Source organism: Brienomyrus brachyistius, chromosome 15, assembly GCF_023856365.1.
Source record: "Brienomyrus brachyistius isolate T26 chromosome 15, BBRACH_0.4, whole genome shotgun sequence".
Lineage (NCBI taxonomy): Eukaryota > Metazoa > Chordata > Actinopteri > Osteoglossiformes > Mormyridae > Brienomyrus > Brienomyrus brachyistius.
In genome coordinates, this window is record NC_064547.1 from 13,882,226 (window position 1) to 13,904,834 (window position 22,609).

At 45.4% G+C, this 22,609-nt stretch overlaps 1 protein-coding gene across 9 annotated transcripts in view; it reads right to left on the reverse strand.

The window, feature by feature from the left end:
- Positions 1–22,609, reverse strand: part of relch (RAB11 binding and LisH domain, coiled-coil and HEAT repeat containing) — a 38,016-nt gene continuing 15,407 nt past the window's right edge. For 2 of the 9 annotated variants that reach the window (XM_048977158.1, XM_048977153.1), the window contains 23 exons: positions 22,060–22,151; positions 21,227–21,532; positions 20,649–20,724; positions 19,977–20,072; positions 14,261–14,373; positions 13,570–13,660; positions 12,456–12,527; positions 12,076–12,216; positions 11,414–11,578; positions 10,727–10,874; positions 10,242–10,398; positions 9,477–9,600; positions 9,336–9,384; positions 8,818–8,897; positions 8,614–8,720; positions 8,281–8,380; positions 7,399–7,481; positions 6,105–6,168; positions 5,858–5,996; positions 4,667–4,783; positions 2,898–2,986; positions 2,315–2,385; positions 1–665 (listed from right to left, as the gene is read on the reverse strand). In XM_048977158.1, the coding sequence (XP_048833115.1) occupies positions 545–665; positions 2,315–2,385; positions 2,898–2,986; positions 4,667–4,783; positions 5,858–5,996; positions 6,105–6,168; positions 7,399–7,481; positions 8,281–8,380; positions 8,614–8,720; positions 8,818–8,897; positions 9,336–9,384; positions 9,477–9,600; positions 10,242–10,398; positions 10,727–10,874; positions 11,414–11,578; positions 12,076–12,216; positions 12,456–12,527; positions 13,570–13,660; positions 14,261–14,373; positions 19,977–20,072; positions 20,649–20,724; positions 21,227–21,532; positions 22,060–22,151 (2,601 nt within the window). In that variant the 3' untranslated portion in view covers positions 1–544. Of the gene's footprint in view, positions 666–2,314; positions 2,386–2,897; positions 2,987–3,006; positions 3,797–4,615; positions 4,784–5,857; positions 5,997–6,104; positions 6,169–6,386; positions 6,470–7,398; positions 7,482–8,280; positions 8,381–8,613; positions 8,721–8,817; positions 8,898–9,335; positions 9,385–9,476; positions 9,601–10,241; positions 10,399–10,726; positions 10,875–11,413; positions 11,579–12,075; positions 12,217–12,440; positions 12,528–13,569; positions 13,661–14,260; positions 14,374–19,976; positions 20,073–20,648; positions 20,725–21,226; positions 21,533–22,059; positions 22,152–22,609 lie in introns of those variants that run through there. The other 7 variants (XM_048977155.1, XM_048977151.1, XM_048977154.1 and 4 more) reach the window with 6 other exon arrangements.

The window sequence follows — 22,609 nt, forward strand, 5'->3', positions numbered from 1 at the left end:
TATAGTACACAAGTGTTTTCCATTTTTATTTTGTCATGACATCAATTTTAAATTTACATATTATGGATATTGTTCTATTAAATCAGTGTATTATACAGTTATTTACGTTTAGAACATATCCAAAAAATAAAATACAATAAACCCAAATATAAACACCCACTTTCAGGAAGAAAATATATATTTATATATGTGTGTGTTATTGTGAGTGTGTGTGTGTGTGTTTGTGTGTGTGAGCAAACACTGCAACACAGAGCAGGAACAATACGAGGGAATTTTAGGTTTCGTTCGTCAAGTGATAGTACGGCTACAGAAACAAAAGCATAAAAACGCTAAAACGTAATTAAGACGAGATGAAAAAAACACTCAAGTGCAAATTTCTTTGGAGGCTGGAATAAAGATAAGAGGAAACACATAAATCAGCAAGGACACTTAACGAAACGAAACAAAAAAAACGAAAACGACAATTAAAACTAAATTAAGGTGGAAATCGAGTTCAAGTAAGAGGTCCCAGGCAATGGAGGATCATGGATCAAGCTGCAGCAGATTACTTCTTTCTCTGGAACACATTGGCCAACATGGCGCCCGAGGTGGTCAGCTGACCCATCTTGCTCAGGAATTTCGTCCTGGTGTCTTCACCTACGAGACTTGCTGCTATCGACGCTGAACTGAGAGGGGAAAAAAAAATCAAAAGTTACAAACTGGGCTGGACAATTCAACTCCAGTCCTGAAGTGCGTCCAGTGACGACCAGAGGTGCCTTGACAACTGTTGCTAGACAATCAGACTTTTTGGGTTATGATGCAAATGTGAAGACCCACTAAAGATGAATTCCTTCACCCCACAATCTAAGGAAATTATAACGTTATACACTACTATCGTTTTGCCGTTTTCAGGTTGGGGTCTAAATGTTTAGTGCGGCTTGGTAATAAATGAATGATGCATGAAGGCCAAGTTTTGTTCTGTTGTCATTTCTAAGTGACTTAATTGGAGACAATAAAAAGTCATTATTTAAAAAGGTAGCTTCCTCTTTCCCAGTGTTGCCCCAGGACTCTTCATTATTACTGCAATCCAAGTAAATCCTGGCCAATCCATTTACAAAATACCTAGACAAGTAGCTGTGTTTTTTTTTCCCAAAAAAAAGTGAAGTGCATATTCCAGACATCCAAACAAATGATTCATATAAGCTTGAGAGCATATGAACAAGAATCAAAGGTTCGTTCTTATGCGATTTACATCACAAGTACGTGAAACGTCTACTGACAAGATACAAGTACTTACACGGTAAACGCGTTAAAGTTGGGCCTCTTGCTAATACCGAGGCCTGACCAGTGTTGACTTGTTTTACGTTTCATTTTCTTTTTCCATACTTGGCTGCTTCCAAGCTCTTGCTGGAAGTAACGCCGGAGGGGCAGAGAGCTACACAGTGTCGCCGCCGGACCATCTTTCAGAAAAGGGCGCCCACACAAACCCCGATGACTCAAAATCTAGTCACAAATACGGATAAAACAATCTTTCCAGCATTCCCCGTTTAGGAATGTGGGCAGTGTGACAGAGATATTCGGCACCGTAAGGAACGGTAAAGCTACGTGCCATCGAATCTCAATTCTCAATGTTCGTACAGTGACCCGCGAATTTCATATATGAGGTTGTCATGGTGACGGGGAGCGCGTCACTCGGTCCTGTCCGCATTGTGAGCGAGCCAGCCTGGGGTAAGGGCTGTGGCGTGACAGACCGACTGGAGTAGCAGCGGTTTGCAAATCTGACGAAAGGAATCAAGCAACACGAGGTGGGGAAACAGGAAGGGGGCGGAAATGAGGGAGGGAAACAAAAGACAGCCATTTCAGCATCAGCTGGGGGGTGGGATAAAAACAAAACATCGAATCAAGTTGCTAGGGACAGACGTCATGGTCTGGGTCGTTTTCTTGGGCCAGAGAAAACAAACTTAATCTATTACAAATGTACATGTTATAATAAAGGCTCTTAATGAGCAGGATTATCACCTGACTTCCTTCTGTCCACAGCATGTTCATGTCCTGTGTTACGACCGGTTGCATCCTTTCCAAAAACTGCCAAACCCATAGGCCAACCTCAGGGACCGGCGGATAATTTAAGGCTTGTGGCCTGACGAGGTTTGCCGTAAAAAATACCAAATTTGCGCCAGTGGCTCTTAGTCATACTCTGCACACGTCACGGGTTGTGGGGACGACAGCCAGGACGGCCTCAGCAAGTGAACTTTGGGTTTCAAAGTTAATGAATGCGCAAAGGAGCTGGTTGTTGATGGAGAACACAAAAAAATATGTAAGGGAGGGAACTCACCCTTGTGGCTCCTGCACACTCTTGTTTTCCACCTTCTGCTCGCATTCTTTAATCATAGAGCTCAAAATAACCTGCGAGAAGAAATACACCAAAGATCAGGGGGTTTAAATAAAGTGGTTTGCCTGGGATCAGTCTCCTACTTATAGTTCCTCTTGGGATGGACCACGTGCACGCTAGCTGGCCTCGAGCAGCAGATCAGCAGCTTCTTAGTAGGCGTTAAAAAGGTAAAACAAACAAATAATAATAATAAAAAAACAATCACTGCTCTGGAAAATAAAATGTTATGTGCAACAAGAACGACAGAAATATACCAGCGTAAGAAACATCTTAACTGTAATTTGATCAAAATTGCATTATGACCGAAATCGGATCTCTTACGCTGTTTTATCGTGCTACAAAACATGAGATACTTCATAAATACACATTTAATACACTATCACTCACCTACCTGCTACACGGTATAACGGTGGTGATTAAGAACTGCATTTAACAGATTACACCTGTGCAGGAAGTCAGTTTTTAAGAGTAGTTTCCATGGAGTATGACAAAACACATGCAAGCGGCCACCTGCAAAGCAACCAACCTCGTGTTCGGGGGAGAGTTGCTCCATGTCGGATCTCAGACACCTCAGGCCGGGAATGAAGTGGTGAACCATCAGTTCGTCTGAAATGACTGGAGGCAGCAGCTAAAGGAAATTCCAAACTGGCTCTCTTGGCCTCACTTTCTTATTAGTATCAAAGCCCTGGAGGTGGACATTTCAGGTCCAGAAAGTAAAAATTCAGGCCAAGATTTTGTTCACCTGAAATGTCCACCTCTGCAAAGTCCCATGAATATGAAGACCACTCCTTTTCACTGGGCAAGATAAACCATTTCAAATGTGGGCAGGGGACGTATGCTTGCCCTGAAACTGGCTCTAGCTAATTTAAATCTCTTTAAAAGTGGCATGTGTGTGTGGAGGGGGGGGGTATTGCTTCCTTAAAAAGCTTGAGGAATGGAACACCCCCCCCCCCTTCCCCACGGTGGACCACACCAAAAGGCTGCCGTCAATGTGCAGCCAACCCCTCCCCCCCCTGCGGCTCCACGTCCTCTTCACACTCAGCTCTCCGAGCCTCTGTGACGTGGGACTTCCAGGAGGCCCCCCCAAAAAAATTCAAGAAAATAAATTAAAAAGTCATCAGAACGCAAACCTCACCCAGCTGCGTGGGGAGCAGCAGACTGCCATCGCAGGAGGTCACCGGAGGGGCACCCAGGGCTCTGATCTGCTGCGGGCAGCCCACACGGGCCCCGGTGCTGGGAACTGTGACCAGAGGCAGACTTTTCCGGCCTGGGAACAGGCTCTCCCTCATTATGGGGGAGCCACACTTAGTGGTCAGCTGTACGTTTTAGCGTCTGCCCTGCAACTTGGTGCACATAAATGCACAGCGTTTATTTTCTTTTTTCCCTCCTTCCTGTCAGGGAATGTTCATCCAATGGTAAATGGCACTGACAAGGGAGGAGGGATAAAAAAAAAGTGATGAAAAAAGAAAATCCTGCAGTTTTTTCAGCCAAAACACTCAAATTAAAAATATGCGCAACTTTGATGATACGCATATGGGTACAGGTGGTCTGGTGGTTTTAGTAGCACTGTGGCTCAAATGCTTCAAATTCCAGGAAGGTATACACTTTGACTAAAATAACGAAATGATAAACAAATATCAACCTGCACACAAAGTTCACTTGGATAAATAAAATTTTAAAAAGAAGAAAAAAAGAAAGAAAGAAAGAAGGGAAATATTTTCACTCAAAAACAAATAAAAGAGTCCATTTCTGTTGAGGCATGTAGTCTATGGTTTGGTATCATCAATGTTATGGTATGTTATACAGCCAAATGTCAGCACAGGACAGCCATAACGAGGACCACGAGGCAGGCGATCCATTGACCAGTGCCATACCAAAACACACACACACAAATGACGTATCCCGGACCGTGCTCACTTTGGAGTCTTCAGAATTTCACCTATTGTGTATGTATTATTATGCACTGTTAGATTGCGAGTTGATCTTTGTACTGGTTGCGGCTGAATGAGTGAGTATCCCAATGCACTTGGAGTGCAAGGCCAACAAAAACACAAGAAAGTGAAACATAAGAAAAAGGAAACTAAGAAAAAAACAAGCCGTACTTGCTATAATATTGTAAAATAGCTAGTCGTAAAACAGATTACTTTAAGTAGAATATATTTGCTTGATTTATCTAAGTACACATACAATCCATACGATACGCCTTCCATTATTTTTCTCTTATTTTAAATATGCTAGCAATACCGTTGTTGAGCCACCTCCCCAACCCTTGAATTCTTGACCCTTGGAGGATACAACAACAGGACAGGGCACTGTAGGCCTCAAAGAGCTGGGTGGCGATGTCCAATCGCTTCGCCTCCACCGTTTGCATGTTGTTGACCAAAGCCAACTTGTGCAAATGAGGAAGGACAACTGAGAAATAAAACAGAGGAGTGTCAGAGGGACCGGGGTGGCCACTATGCATGACTTCATAAATACAAGCAGCAGGTTCAAATCGCAGGACCGCAGCAACTCGCCAATGCGAATGTGATGCCACAATATTTCCGCAAGAAAATTCCCACCCCCTAGACTTATCGTCTTATCAATCCACAGACAAATTCTCTAGTATCTTCCATCACAAGTTTGGATCTAATCCCCTTAGATATCATCCCCTACTCCCAGGACTGGATTCGGGCCTAACGTTGTAATCTTAACCAAGAGACCCCGTTATGACATGACATTGAAACTGCATGATTCTAGGTGAAACTGCAGTTAAGGCACAAGATACGTGACCCTGAGGCTTATGCTTTGCAAAAGGAACTTTGCTAATAATCTGGCAATAGTTAATTATGCTGAATATTTGTTTTCACAGAGTGACTTTCCAAATCTCCGCTAACCCTGAGGGTTTAACAGAGTCTGTAGCAACAAAGAGATTGGAAATACTGAAGAAGTGAGAAACGTGAACAACATGGGCAGTTTTTGCTGGTAATTCAACTCAAAAGCATCAGTTATGAAAGATATACCGTGTCATAGAATAATAATGATAATAGGTAGATACTGCTGGAACGACAACAATGTATTTCCAGCTCTTTTATAGTTCCACCCCCTCCCCACTTAATCCCTACTCCTACCACACCACCCACCTACCAACTTTGTGTCACTGGTCTCAGTGTAATCATGTTCACTAGATCTGCGTGAGGCTGCCCTTCTCTTTGTGCTGCTTCAGTTTTGGAGAGATTTTTCTCAAAATTTGATAAGCCCCAGATCTTCACCCATATAATGTGTCTTAATAAGATCCATCAAGTATTTTTTTGAGTTATCACATTAAGGAGAAAGTGTCTGTTGCAGTGGTGGGCCAGTCCCAAAACCATATGTATTCTCCATACTATCACTTACAAGAATTGTGGATGTGAGGGTGAAAAATGGTTAGATAAAAGCAACGTCTGAAAGCTCAAACTGTAACCCAATGAAAACCCTGGAGCAAAATACAAAGAGAGAAGCTCTTACAGTCGTCCCTGAACCTCGGCTCCGCATTGGGTCCCACCCTGCCGAGTGTCCTGATGATCTCCATGTGCAGGGAATGCTGGTCTTGGTACTGGGGGTCTTCCAGAAAGGAAGCCAGCTGCATTTTGACCCTCTCAAGCAGCTACGGCAGGAAACACATGTAAACCCCTCCCCTTCAGATATATAGAAATGGTTGGACATGTAGAATTTGCTTCATGCTGAATAGTAGCCTTGGGTGAATTTAACGCACCTCTCTTTGAGTTACTGTCTCCATAATTGTCCCAAATGCAGGAATGGTTGCTATCCTTACAGAACTGAAATGAGAAAATCATATCATTTTCTACATGTCTACAAACATACTGTAAATATGTTAAGACATTTTTTTCTATTCATGCATAGCATTTACTGCAAGTTTCTCAAAGTAAGTAGCAGGCTAGGATAGATTACTTAAGGAATTAATGCCAGTAAACACCCCCAGGAGAAATGCTGAAGAAACAGGCTGTTGTTAAGATCCATGTCTGCGTTAACTCACAATTCGGGACCACTGCACAAGGCAATAAGGGCTGGTGCTACCCGCTTGTCAATTAAGGTCTCGCTCATGCCTCGAAGAATCAGCTGCAACCAGTCAAAATGCAAGAGAGATACGGGTAGGTAAACACAAAAAAAAACGCTCCGGGGGCAAAACGGGGCAGAGGTCCTTTGCATGGGGGAAGCAGCCACTGGGGGACAGAGAGAGCAGAGAGCGGACCATGGTAGCTAGTCGTACCCCAGAAAGGGTGGCCGACACCTCACTGCGTAGCTATTCAAGCAAGACAACTAGCAGAGACCTTACTCAGAAGGACTGCAACGAGACACGCATGTCGCACAATTAGCGCGTTCAGCTGGGGGGTCGCGGCAGTCTGTTGTACCCCGGGAAGGGTATCCAATGCCTAACCACGTGGCTGCTTGAACAAGATGGCTAGCAGAGATCTTTCTTAGAAGGACCATGATAAGACACGCATGTTGCACAGTTAGCGTGCTGAGTCACTCATCTTGGCTTTGCAAAACGGCAGCGTGTCTACACTGTTTTGCTTGGAAAAAATTAAACGGTAAACCACCAATCGTTTTCGTGAGAGTGAAACATCACTGAAAATTACTTTATAGTGACTTATAGAAATCTCACTCCGTAATGGAAACTGAAAAACCGAAAAGCCGATTGCCGATATTGTGAGTGTGACAATCCAAATGTGTAGCACGCTGGGACTACAACGTATTTTAAAGTACAGGTATTTTGCTCAGTTTCATTTGCATTAGTAGCTAATATTTATAAATGCCTCCATCATGGATCACGAGAAAGTGATTTATATAAGCCTCATATTCCCAGTGGAGATAAACTTTGAATGGTTATTTTTGTTTTTAGACCCTTGTACGTAAGCAGAAGTCTGAATTTGGTAGGCCATCGTCATCCAATTAAGTTCTTCGTGTCTGTCCCAAGAAGCAAAGTGATATACTTCCTGTGACACTGAGGTAGGGGCAGGACTGGACGAGTTAGGAAGTCAACTTACATTTCAGGGTCGCTGGAGAGTGTGATAAGTGCAGGCACGACTCTCTGAGCTACTAGGGTTTCGTTCACCCCCTTCACCAACAGCTGATTGGCCAGAGCAGGGTGACATCACACGCGATGCGTGGAAACAGCAAGCACAGCGTCGTGACGAGGCGCAGAGAGAGGAGGACAAAACAAACAATGATAAACGAGAAACGAACACACACAAACGAAAAAATATATAACTGAACGTGTAACAAGCGAAAGAGTGCACAAAAACAATAAGGCTAAGCAGATATCTAAAACAAAAGAGAAGATGATACCTTTGACATTGCACAGTAGGGGGCAGACAGCGGGGGGAGGGGCTAAAATATTGCTTGAACGAAAGTAGCAAGCAGGCGTTGCAGTTAAGGCGTGGGGTGGACATCATGATCATAAATCATAGCAGTGGCACTTCACTAAACCAGCAGTTCACAGCCCAGTTCAAAGGCCCCTAGATCCAGTTCACATTTTGTCCACAACCTTTAGACCTGAGCCAGACAATCAAGTCACTGACAGGGAAAAGCCGGTGTGTACGAGGTGAAACAGAGCAAAAACGTGGTCTGGATCCATTGGCCCGAGGATTGGAGACAGAACCACTGCACTAAACATGCTTTGCGGTTAAATGTACGTTTGACGAAGTACACGTTCTTGTCCATACTTGTCCTCCAGGTTTCATGTGTCACATTGACATTAAGACCTGACATCACACGTCAGGGACAGGGATAACCCCAGTGACACCATAATTCTTACATGCATTTTCGTGAATACTGCATAATACATAAATGCATTCCCAACGTCAACATTGATTCTTCGATACTACACGCTTAGTTATCCATCGTGCATTTCAGACGGACCGCCTTACCTCGAACATCCGAGCGGCGGTGCAGCGCACGAGCGCCGAGGTGTGGACCACGCCGTACCAGAGGACTGTCAGAAGCAGCTCGTGGAACGCCGGATTGGCACTGAAAACACAGAGGCATCTCAGGATCTCCCACAAAAACTTCAAAAAGCCCGGTCGCCAAGTACGCCCACAGCACATATGCGGTGTATAAACACGGGATCGGCAATTCTGGTTCTGCACACAGTAGCAAAGATCTTGTTCCAGCATGCCTACATCTATAGCACTTATTTATGACAATTCTGGTTTTTCTTGGATTCCACCCTCAGAGGAGTCTCTGATATCACTGGAGCTTACCCCAGCTCCACAAAAGATGCCTTCAAGCTCTCCAGAGTAGCATGTGACAATGACAAGGTGGTCATGACATCTTCCAAGAATCCAACCAGGAGCTTGCGGTCTTCTTCCTGTGGGAGGGAAGAAAAAGCAAACAGAACCAGATATTAAACAAATCTGAACCTGACTTGTATGTGAATTTAGAAACTGAATCGGCACCCTATTCACCTGATTGTAGCATGTCAGCACCCCTGTTGCATAGATTGGCACAGTTGCCTTGGTCAGAATCCCATTCCCGGTCGTTGTGTCTGCAAACAAATAAAGACCACCGTGAGTAAAATTTCTTGTGCCGATTACAGACGTGGACGTTCTGTCAATGAAAGAGAAGCAGAATGGAAACAATGGAAACAGCTTCAATGAACCGAACAGAAACTAATGCGAGACAATGGGTAAGGATCTACACACTTCATTGTCTTGTCATTCCTACCATACAAACATCAGTTCTACTCCGATTATGGCTTTACTAGGAATTACAGCATTAGAACCAGAAATCACAGCTTCTCCTTATTCTTTGAGACTAGACAAAGAATTTAGCTTCATTAGCACATTTGGAAATAGAAGGTTTTATAATTTTGATCGCTGATATGTCCTGATGACTGTGACGTGATAATTAAAGTACTCGAGATCTGCCCCCTGTCCTTGTAGTCGTTTGAGTACCATAGGACTCCGAGTGACAGGACACTCACCCACATTCTCCTCAGAAAGACGAAGGATCTCCTGAAACTGTGGCTTGACCTGAGGCAAGGAAGAGCACAGAACAGTCATCTAAAGCCTTTAGTTACTTACAGAAGGATGACCTGACATTTTACCCTGGGGGCTCCGCATACCTTGGTGTTGGTGAAAATCTTCCCAAATGTCCGACATAACCTCCAGAAGAACCTGGAAAACTCATGGACAGAGGTGCCCGATGTGATGTTTATCCGGCTGACGATGTCAATGAGCTGGGGTAGCCTGGGGGGACAGAGTGCTGGAGGTCAGACCCCCTCCTGTCATCAGAGACCATCGAGACAGCAAGCTATAGCCCGGAGAGCGTCTGATGAGGAACCAGGATGCTGGCCGCGATGACGAGTCACACGTTCAACACACGTGTCATTTTGTGATCCCCACAAATTAGTAATTATAACTAACTAAACATATACCACTTGCAGAGCTACACCTCCCAAAAAAAAGAGGCAATCCTTGACTAGCTAACTGCTAATGGGCCTGTCTGGGTCTTATATAAATATTACTGTTTATCGTACAGAAAGATACCCAGAAAATGTAGGGGGTGCATCAATATGACACAAGTATCGGTTTAGTCTCCGATGCAGTGCTGATGTACTCGTGACAAATGCACTGATTACTAAAACTGATACCACATGAGTACATATCATCGATATTGTTAACTAGCAAAATAAACAGGACCATAAAATGTCTGCGGTGTGGAACTATTTTGAAATCACTGCGGAAAAACCAGTGCACAGCGAACTGCAAACTGCGCTCTCCTAAACTATCAAAAGAAGGTATGAAATAAGTTCACGCAGCAAAAGAAATTTAATTAAGCATATAAAAAGTAAACACGCAGAGGGCGGAAGCCCTGCTGGGAGACTCACATTTGGTTGACCACCCAGAGGAGGCTGTCCCAGCCCGTGGTGCCCTCGTGGCCCAGTTGGTGGTCATAGAGCTGCAGGAGGATGGCCAGCTGCTCCCGGCTGCCGACGATGGTGGCCAGGTCCTGCAGCGGCGACGCTGGCCGGGGGAACCGAGTCACTGGAGGACAACCGCGAAAGTCGGAGGAGGGGGAGATGACCGGCCACAGAACTTCAGCTACCGAAAGTTTAGGCTACCTTCCAGAAACATCATCCAAAGCTGCAGATAATGTCCAACTACAGACACCACGGTACAAAAATCCCTTTCAAATCTGTCCATAAACCGAGAGGCCTAATTACAGGCCCCCCTCCGCAAACTCCCCAAGGGGCCGCCTTGAATCACAGGGCCAGATCAGACGCTGTGAACAATGAGGCGAGGAGGTTTCCCGTCAGACCCCAAAACATCATGGCTAAAGTTGGCGTGGGAAAAGACAAGGGTCTCCACTGACCCTCTATAGGAGGCGCTTCACCCTGCAGTCGGGCTCGGTCCGCAAAGGGGCCGTTCTGGAGCACGGCGGCGAACAGGGCTGGGATGAGGGACTGCAGGGCCGACAGGAATGTGTGGAGCCTGTGCTCGTCCAGCGTGTGCTCGCCATCCTGGGCCGAAAAACACACACACACACACACGTGTGCGCGCGTGATCGATGACATAGCTGCACATATATACAGAAGACTAAGGCCAAACCACCAAGACACAAACAGGTTCAGATTTAATAAGCAAACATAAAAAAAACACAAGGAAATAGTTCTGGTATTTACCAGATCTTTGCCACAATGTTAACAAAATGAACAATGACTGTAGCAAAGATGCTTTTAATGGTTTTAATTTAGCTACATTTTTTTAAACCACAGAGTTCATTACTGTGTAACAAAGGTCTGTAATGAATAACAATGACAGGGGGATGTCATAAGGAGGAATGGGGCATGACCCAATGAATGATGACCCGTAACCCATAGTTACGGGGGGTTATTTTCTGAAAAACATTTTGAAACTGATTCCAGAACAGATTCTAGCTAGCAGTCCTGCTCCCTGCCTCTAGATTGGGAACAGACCCAAGGAGCATCTAGACCCCGTTGGAATTCTATTATACCGCGGCGATGTTCCGGAGCATTCTGCACTTTGGTGGGACGGGCACCTTGAGCAGCTTTTCGATGCGGCTGAGCAGCGTGGGGATGAGCTGCGACTGCAGAGTCCCCAGCTCTGTGGCCCAGGCCGCGAAGGCCGGGATGAACACCTGGTGGGTGGCATTCACCACTCTCTCCGACGGGTCTCCCAGGGAGAGGAGCATGAGCTCCAAGCCCTGGCCAAGCCGAAGGGTGGAGGGGAAGTGAGAGAGGGACAGAGAGAGGGAGGGAGGGAGAGAGAGAAAGAGACAGACAGATAGGAGAGGGGGTGTTTAGTACGTGGCATTCAGGCCTTATAGTATACATGACCCAGGCTCTCCCTTTAAAAACACAGCAGAAAGGCAGTTTATCATGTATATTACATTAAACGTTTAATGAACATTTACGTTACATTAATCACATCTTTTTTGAGAAAACAGGGTCAGACAGTACCTGATGGAAAATGATAGTTAAGGGTCTTGTACAAGTGCCCAACAGTGAAATCAGTCTGCTGACCCAGGGATTTGAACCAGCGACCTTCTGATCACAGACACAGTGTGCTAACCCACTGAGCTACACTCTGCCCCATATTAACACAGCTGGCACCTTTAGCCAGGGTTCGTTTTTCTTGGTTATTGTATCAGAGCCTGGACTTCTTCCTGGTGTAGCCTCAGGCTGGGGCAGTGGGCCTCACCTGGGAATACTTATCCGGATCGTCGATGTATCCCATGATGATTCCCAGGCTCTTGACCACGGCCTCCCTCACCATGTCGGCCTTGTCCTCAGCCAGCATCTGCTGCAGCATGGACAGCACCAGGGAGCTGCGGATCTCCTTCTGAAAGAGCAGCAGGCGGGTTGAGGTCCTGCCCGTCCGAAAGCGGTCGGATGACCGGGTCACCCGACCAGAACTACTACCAGAACTACAAAAAAAAAACCTTAGAGAAGCATCTCCCTGAGAATAGGGAGAGCGAGAGGGGGGTCAGTTACAGAGAGGGAGGATAAAGCCAGGCGGAGAGCGGAGAGTCCGGGGAAAAACGGCCAGTGGGCTGGGCTCCGGACCTGAGCGGTTCTTACGGGCAGATAGGGGGCCAAAGCTCCGCAGGACTCCGCCACCAGCAGCCTGCGCTCCGGGTACTTGTGGTTGATCTGTGGGGCGAAGGACAGACACAACAGTGCATTCTCCGCCCGGAAGAAACCACACGTCTGCATTCCTTCTTGTTTTTGGGGGGCGTCCCTGGTCATGTGATCGCTGCCATCGGAATAGCGTAGTGTTACTATGTTCTAGCTGAAAGAATTCGATTTACTGCAAACTGCTATCAAAACATCTATGCCCCTACACAAGAAACACACGTTACTACACAAAACACACACTACTACACAAAAAGTACATGCTGCTACTACTACTACTACTACACACACACACAAACACACACAAAACTACGCAACACAGCTACTACACAAGAAACACATATTGCTTCACAAGAAACACACTCTACTACACACAAAACACGTATAAAAAAGTGAATGTCTCTATTATAATTCTATGAACATGTGACAGTAATACATTTTTTTTAAATTACAGTCATGTATAATCAGTGAAATGGAATTACATTTTGGGTCACTCAGTGTTGCAAGTTTGGCTGGTATAGCGAAGCATCCTGCATTGTTTAATCTGTACAAATCAAACTCATTTCCACAAAAGTCTCTACTTATCTTTAAAAGGTCTAGTGAGCGTTAACGTTACTCTACTGTTAGTCATGCGACTTGTGCATAAAACAATAACTGTCAACAAGTGGTGCTCACGCTACAACACTGCGCCCCCTGGCTGCAGGAGCGGCACTTAAGACTTACAGGAAATCTGTCCCCCCGGGTTCATAACCGTAAATATACCACGTCTGATTCACGTTCAGACAAAACACAAAAATACTACTTTAGAGAATTCCTGCCTTTTATATTTATTTTCCTAGTGAAAATCTTCATACCTCAAAAATAATTTTAGCAACTTGATTACAAAGATAACTTTTCATTGACATATGGATAATATTCAAACTTGCATTGGAATACAGCTGCTTTTTACTCTTTCTGACTATTTTAAAGGCACCTACAAAAATAAAGTCTGTCTACTGTTTTTATCGGTAATACTGGAGTAAATATTAAAGACAGAGAAATGCTTAGGAGAGCAACTGACCTGCTCCCAGCACTGCGGCAGCAGTTCTGCCTCCACCCGGGTCGGACCCACATGCCGTGCGAAGGCTACGCACCCTGTCAGGATCATCTGCCTATGGACACAGGGACGTGAGTCAGACAAGGCATCTGAAGATCGAGAGCTAACATATTTTACCCATACCCATAGTTTTACATAACATATTTTTAACATATTTTATATGTTAAATACTGTCAAGGTATAATATGTGTCTATGGCACAAAGGTGCTTTTCAGTGACTCAAGTAGTTTGGCTTGGACCCTACAGTGATTCCAGCTGCTTGGTTTAGAGCCTGCACCAACTTGGCACTGTGTCTAGCCACTGGAAGATTGTAATGACTCGGCAGTGACTCTAGCCATTTGGAGATTGTAATGACCTGGCAGTGCCTCTGCAGTTACTTGAGCAGCTTGGCTTGAAACTTGCAATGACTATGCCGTGAGGCGAGTCACTTGGCCTAGAGACTGTATTGACTCGACAGTGACTCTGCAGTTACTTAAGCTGCTCATCTTTGTAGACTGAAGTGACAGCAGTGACTTGCAGTGAGTCAAGTCGCTTGGTTGGGAGTCTGCAGTAACCTGGCTGTGACTTCACAGTCACTCACGCCGCTTAGAGCTGCAGGCACCCGGCAGTGACTCCCCCGTTTCGGCGGTAAAGCTATCAGGTGACGTGATCACACCTCTGGTCGTCGTCAGGCCTCTTGATGAGGTTGAAGAGGATATGCAGGAGCTGGTCACGCTCCTTGGGTTCCGGGTGAAGGCAGGCGGTACACAGAATGAGGGGAATCAGCTCCTGGGGGGAGGGAGAGAGTCAGGGGTCATAAACAGGAGGGGCCACACCTGCACCATCTTATTCTCTGAGGTGGGAAATAGCATACAAGGTGCACCTCTGCAGGGCAGAACTTCCACCAGAGACAGTTGGGCTGTTTATCTTAACATTTACCTTAATTACCCACAGTTCAAGTGAAACCATTTTCACGACTCATCGAACGTCATGGAGACGACACATACTGCCGTCTTACCAGGATGAACTAGAGGACTGGGCGAGCCTTGAGCCTTTTCTCCCCCCCCAGTAATAATGAACGCAGAATTTAAAAAAAAAAAAAAAAAAAAAGTAAAAATAACACAAAGGATTTTCTATGCAGGTCAACAGAAAGTCATATCAACTTCTGAGTTCTGACTAAGTGTTTAAGGGAAAGGCAAACATCTGCACACTCGATTTTTGATAAGGATAACGATGTTAGGGGTGGGGTGTCAAGTACTGTGGTGAGTACGTGTGCGAAAGCCCCAGCTCTCCCAAAGCTGTGAAAGCACACGCTCACTGTCCCTGCACCTGCCTTCCACATCTGCCCTATCAGGAACTGACTCCCCTCATAAAGATTAACGTGCCTTTGAAGAAGCCTCCCCTGCCTCAACTGTCTATGTAGCCCCACTCGTAGCTCCTTATCGGCTTTTTATTATATTTTTTATTTAGTCGGGGGGTAGGGGGGCGACCTCTCTCGCAGCCAGCTCTGCGCGTGCCACCACACGAGGCCCACCTGTGCCTGGAAGACAACTCCAAGACAACGGCGGTGATTAAACTGAGCCGCCAGGACCTCTTTGTTCCGCCGATCCCGCGGGGCGTCTGTCGCCCACAGGAGGATAATCCCAGGGGACTGATGCATTTCAAAGCGGCTGCTTCCGTACCGAAGTCCGCGCTTAAAACACACGGCCCTTTGTGGAGTGTGGCCCAGCTGCGAGAAGCCATTATGATGCCTCCTAACAATAACAATGACGACGATCGCTATGATAGGAACAAAAAATAAATATACAAAAACTCCAACAAATTAGAAAATGCAAAAAAATAAATAAAAATGCTATATAGGATGTGCACATACATCTGGGTGCTATTTAAATTTAAATATATTATTACTCATTATTACTATTATTATCTTCTATCTGCAATATCTGCATTATTGATGTGTGGGTGTGTACTTTGCAAGAGACTGCAAGAGTACTTTGCATTCCGTATTAAGAGATATTTTTTTTCTCCCGTATGACATTTTCTCCCAAATAAACCATTCAAATAACGGCTAAAGTGTGCAAAAACAATTAATGACAATACTCAGCAATTCACGATATCTTATTACACTCACAAAATATCAGATTACACACCAGCAAACGCTCATTCCGGTTACACAGCCTCCCCAACACTCGGATAGGATTTGCACAATTCTGCCTTATTCCTTCTGAGCGATAGATTGGTATCAGACGACAGGACTGATCAGGGCCAAAACAAACAGGGACATAGGGAAGCTCCTGTAGAGCAGTTGGTGTTTCGTAACCCGTCGCGTTTTTTTTGGCTGTGCCCTTCGAAGAGCTACAATTAGGGATCGGGTGCCCCCTGCCTGTGAACAATGTGGCTGTGTTGGGGCGCTTGTGGAGGCAGGGGAGGATTGCGCCGAAGCTCGTGTGATTTCTCTACGACTATCGTAAGAGTGAGTGGAGGCCGGAGTAGAAAAAAATAAACATGACCCCTCCAGCTGGGCGAAACAGGAAGAGCGACATCCCGTTTCGAACAGTCGGTGACCTTTGTCCAATCTCACTTCCCAGAATGTCTGAATGAAGCGTCTCTAAAGATTCTGCGGCGATAAACCTGCAGCAGCCTTAAACACGCAAATATGGGTGGCATGTTAGGCTGTGAGTGCCTGCGAAACATCACACCTGCCCTGTCGATGGTCAGGGAGACGAATCTATCCCTGGAAGCCAAGGACTGCTGCAATCTGAAGCTTCGCTTTGTTGCAGGTTATGTTACAATCAACTGATGTTTTACCACCAATCATTCTAGCCAGCTTACATGTCACATCAAGATGGGACATCACACTTTACATCTGACACACACACACACACACACACACACACACACACACACACACAAGCAGACAGACAATGGTCAGATACTAAAATTACTGCATTTTCTACTTTGCTGATGCAACGTCACCATACAGTGGATCGGCGCTCCTGTGAACTGCGTTAGTGTTACAGTGAATAACTACACCAAAAAAAAAAAAACAACACAGGAGTTTGTTCCGATGGATCCCAAAGCAGGCGCCGGGAGCCACAGAGACCCCAACCCATTCCACTGCACAGACTGCGGAAGCTTATCCACGCCAAGCCTGTTTTCCCAACGCCCTGGAGTTGTTCCAGGTCCTTCTAAACTGTCATTTAGGCTGCAAAAAAATAACTGTGATATGCAAATGTGTGCAGCTGCTGGGGGTGGCGCTGGTGCTATGTTCCCTTGTCGGGGGGGGGGGGGGGGGGGGGGGGGGGGGGGGGGACAGGGGCTCCTTCAACACGCCCACGCCCGGAGGCACTTAAAGGGGCAGGTGCATGTGTGAATTGTTACCCCCAGAATCGTTTTATGATTTCAACAATCAGTGGGAAAAAAAAACAACAAAAAAGGTATAAGTCGTCAGATGTACTCAGTAGGGTCTGTAATGTTACCGTTAGCTAAAATTTTATTATTATTAAAATTATTACAAGATAGAGGTAAGATTATGGTGCATTACTGCACCCGCCACACAAAAAACCACCTCAGGGATGAGAACCTGAGGGCAGCCAGGGGCAGGTGATACCTCAGCATCACACTAGTCTGAATGGACTTCCAGTGGTTGAAGTGCCAATCCTGCCACCAACCCTCAAATCCCCCAGTAAGTTGGAGGACCTCTTTGCAGAGCTGGATGTAGATTGAAATCATACCCAGGACGATGCAATTGCAGCTTAAGGGCCTTGCTCAAGGCACAATGGAGTAAGATCTTTCCTGGTAATCATGGGATTCGAACCAGCAACCTTCCAGTTGCTGGCACAGATCCCTATCCTCAGAGCCACCACATCATCCATAATTGCAAGATAAATTGAACAAAATCAAATTTAGCAGATGACGTAACTAAAAAGCTGGAATCTCCCAGATTCACAATGTAAAACATGTCATCTAAACATGTCATCCGAGCGACAAATCTGCCTTTTTCACATGCAGTGTGTATTTCACTGTTCTGCAAACCCCGTCTTGGGTCATTGAGCCCAGATCAGACCGTTTTCTTATGCTGCAGCACAGAATCACAGATCACATTCAGCTCCAGGTGCTGATCTCATATTGTATGAAACATGATCTCAGCCACTAGATTGGACACACTGTGCAAACTCGTATGATTACATGAAAAAATGGGGGAGGGGGGGGCAATGACGTGCTATATCTTTCCACTACAGACTATGAAAACCATAATTAAGTGACAGAAGTGATTTAAAAAGCTATATGATTTTACTCCATATGTTAGTTTACAATCTATGCAAGTTCATAGTTAAACTCCATTCAGTGTTGTACAAAATACACCCAGGGGGCACATTGTTATTCACACCTAGCTAGTACTGCGTACCTTTACCTTACTTCAAGGGTTGATGAGTTGTGTGTTCAGGGACGCCTTTCTGCACACTACTGCGGTACTGAGCTGTTGTTTTTACTACATGTGGCCTTTCTGTTAGTCTGGCATTTCTCCTCTCATTAACAATGTGTCTTTGCCTAAAGAACTGCCACTAACTGGGTGGTTTTGTTTATTGCCTTTTTCTTGATAATTCGGCAGCATGTAAGCGACGCTATTTTAGAGATTCTGGAAGCTTTGCGCCTGGCACCGACAATCGCACCACGTTCAAAATCGATTAGATCATGCATCTTAGCTGTTCTGATGCTTAAGTGTAACTGAAATACTTAACCCGGTCTCCATGCCATTTATATTCGGCTGCAGACATATAGTTTCCATTTGAAGGACAAAGCTCTTTGTATTAACAAGCAGGGGTACCTAATAAATTAAGCACAGAGTATTTGAGGATCGATGTATTTCTGTTTTTGTAAGTTTCAATGGCAGTTGTTAGTATTGGTAATAAAACACAAGCTTAAAGCACTCAGAAGCTGTTAAGCAGAGCCAAAGGGCTAAATCACAGATGGACAGGCTTCCCGCCGAGGGTGTCCACTGCCTCAGAACCCGTTGCATCCTGGGAGAGGCTCTAGTCCCCTCCCCCTCATCTTGTAGCCTTTTCTTCTTGAGCTCCAGGCTCGCCGTGACCTCACGCTGAACTTCTCACCTCACAAACTTCTACAGAGGCACCAGGTAAATGGCGGACCCTGAATGTTGAGCCGAGGCTTTGCGGCACCCTGAATAAGTGGGTTTGTACGTCTCATATACGAGCAAGACGGAATATGCAAAAATAAAAAAGCACCCTAATCATACTTGTAAAACAGAGAATAAAAATGATCTTATCCAATCCATTAAAACGTCCATCCATCCATTTTCCAAACCGCTTATCCTACTGGGTCGCGGTGGGTCCGGAGCCTATCCCGGAGGCAATGGGCACGAGGCAGGGAACAACCCAGGATGGGGGGCCAGCCCATCGCAGGGCACACTCACACACCATTCACTCACACATACACACCTATGGGCAATTTAGGAACTCCAAGTAGCCTCAGCATGTTTTTGGACTGTGGGGGGAAACCGGAGTCCATTAAAATGTAAACACAATTTTAAAAACATATCAAAACTCACTTTAATGACAGGGGGATAAAGGTGATTTACTGGTAAGAAAGATAAAAAATGTATTATAATACTGAAAGCTCTGTGAGTTCTTGCTCTGTCGTCCAGACACAAAGTCTGCAGCATCTTTTGTTTTGTTCGAAATCGGTCATCTCATGAAATCATGCAATTCGGTTCACTTAACACTCATCACTTCAGATTCAGTTTTACAGCTAAATATAATGATAAACACAAAAAAAACTTTTTTACTGAATAAATAAGAGTGTTTATTGTTTCAAACAACCAACGATTAACATACTTAATAATAATAATTAACCTATTAACTTTTGAATGTATAAATGGAGAGTCTTTTGAAGTATTAAATTATTCAGTAGTAGCAAGTGTTTATGAACCTGTATGTTTTTGTGACCCACTTGGAAAGAAGTTTTATGTGAATAGAGGCGGTTAAGATGTGGACTTTGGATCTCAAGTCGATCAGGGTTAATGAAACGAGTAGCAAAAGGGGAAGTCAGCCAGATGAGGGTAAGCAAACTGGGAAGACAAGGGAAGAGGGTGTGGAATTCACCTGGCACAGGTGCACAACCATTCTTGGGGGGGGGGGGCAGAGATGCATGCATAGAAAGAAGACCGACTGAACATGAAAGACGAGACACAGAGAAGGAGGGGGGGATTCGAGAATGGTTACATCAACGCAGGTTTACAGACGTGAATAGAGCAGACCAACATTGGAACAGAGACAATGGTGACAGTGTGTGTGTGTGTGTGTGTGTGTGTGTGTGTGTGTATGTGTGTGTGTGTGTGTGTGGGGGGAGAGCAAGGAGACAGGGGGACTTACCTCCCGCTTAGCTAGCAGCACATTGGGGACAATGTGGGGTAAGCAGCGGCCCAGCATGAGGGTGACGCTCTCAGCGCTGTCCGCAATGCGGGACACCTTGTTGGGGGGTGGGATTGGGGAGAGGGGGTGACACAATGACATCCCCGTAAGAATATGAATGATACCTGCCAGGGTCTGGATGCTGTCTGCCTATCAGGGTCTACTACCCTGTCGCACACGTCTGTATAAACACACCCCCATCATGACCCATTTGTTGGACTATCGCATTTCATTTAGTGCGTTTGGGAAATAAAAAATAAATCTAGAGTCAGGGCATACACATCATTTGAGTGGCAGAAATTGTCCCTCACTGAAATATAAGAGTTTCAAATATGGGCACTTTTCAAGTTTATAAGAAATAAAATCTTCTTAAAGCTCAGGGCACTGGGCCACTCCAGAGGCATGGCAGACAAGGTACGGTGCATTCTACATATTCTGGCTTAGATCCTGACTCAGCTGCTTGAGTCATCTGACCTGCAGAGGCCTACAGACCTGTGCTTTGTCAGTTTCACAGCTGGCTTCCTTGCATTGATATTGCATTGACGATCACTGGTTTGTTAGAACCCCGCAGGCTATTTCATTCAAAGGTTGCAGCTATACAACTGTGAGGAAGTCATCCTTAAGCTATCTCACCTCGGAGCCAAGACGACTATCGGCAGACATTGGGCAGAAGGACAAAAGTGCTTGGTGAAATGCAGCAGACAGCTTTCTGGAGACAAGGACAGATTAATGTTCAGTGTGCAAATTCGTGATGTGAAATTAGATATAACTGGTTACCAAAAAATTAGCACCTTATTACTTAAAGATCCCTCTGTATCCACCTGTCCTGACAAGACACTTGCCCATATTAATTCTTTTCTATTAAAAAATGTTTTTTTTTCCTTGAGCTTGTGGCGCCATCTAGTGGTAAGTATATTAAAACACACAGTTTAATATTACTGTATTTGCTTGAGCTACAACCAGTCTGTATTAACACCTAGACAAAGGGCAATGAACTACATCAAAATGCTAATTAACAAAAAAAACATTGCATGCAGAGAAAATCTATATAAATGACATTTTCATGATTCATATCCTCTCCTGCCATAAATCAGTTTTGAGACAAAATCATTCTCGTATTGTAGGGTGGAACCGGAAGGTAAATCTACAGGATACCGTGCGTCTGACATGTAAGCGAGGATGACTATCAAAGGGAGGTTTCACAGTCTCACCTGTTTGGCTGATCAAACTCGACAGGCGCCTTGCTTTGCGAGGTCTGACATTTTAATTTTGTGTGGGGTGAAGTCTGAGGCGTGGTCAGGTGGGTAGCTTGCGGACGGACGGCCGGCGCCTCCTGCAGGTCAGGGTCAGGGCTAATATCCCCAGCTGGGCCATCTGGCACGTCATCCTGATCCGTGGAGCGCCGGATGTCCAGGTACTGTCCGTTATCCTGGGGCCCGGGGTCGGGCAGCCGACCCGATTTTGCTGCCGTGACGAGCGGTGGGACGGAGATGCTCTCCTTCAGGAAGCGCATGTCACTGAAAAAGATGGCGTTTCGCCTTTGCTTACACCGGGGCATCAGAAGGCAGTTTGTGTAAAGGAGAAAGGATGCCTCTGGTGGGGTAACAGGAGTGCATCTGAGAGCCACAAAGGGAAATTCAGACACTCAGCCAACCCTCATCAGCCCTCACCAGCCCACGTTTCTTCTCCACAGATAGGGGCAGCCCATGGCTTAGTAGGTTAGGCCTCGGTGCCTGTGATCGGTAGGTTGCCGGTTCAAATCCCTTTCACAGCAGAACAGTCATGTCTTGCTTGGGCCGTATCACTTATGATTAAAAGGTACGCCTAGCTAGCGCCGGGCAAGACTCAGTTTATTATGTACACCTAGCTAAAACTGGGTAGGACCCACTTTATTAACCTCTGAAAAGACTCAAATGATGCTGGATAAACAGCCTAACCCAATACTCAGAGCCCAAGCTTTGTTCTCAACTGTTTCTTAAAGGAGCACAAGATCGTGAATAGAACCATTCTGAAATACTTAATAAAGCATCATTTAATGTCATACCTCTCCAACTTCTTGATTTTCTCTAGCAGGCTCTTCTTCTCACTGTTCAGGAGGCTGATCTGGTACTCCAGCTCTTGGACCACAGCCGCTTGCTGAAACGTGAAGCAAACAGTCGGTCACTTTCACTCAATAAGAGTCATGCAAAGCGTCACTACAGGGGGCAGTGGCGGTGACAAGTTTAATAAGGTTCCTTCGCTGTCGCCGTGGCTACCAACCTGTGGCCGCTTATCTTCATGTGACGGATACATCTCTTAATCTGCAGATAATAACATCTCAAGGGTTTTATGTGGATCTAAAACATGCAACCAATCCATCCAATTTATCCAGTGTTGGGGCCCAATTTCAAGAAGCACAGGGCACACTTGAGGGAATGGAGTGTATAAGGTACCAGCAGCGGGTGACACGCACGCACGCACACACACCTACTTGTGTGTCTTTGTGGGGACCGTCCATTCATTTCTGTGGGGAAAAATGCTAATGCTAACTAGGACAACTTTAACTGCTACTCAGCCCTAATCTTAACCATTAGCAACCAAACAAAATACATTTG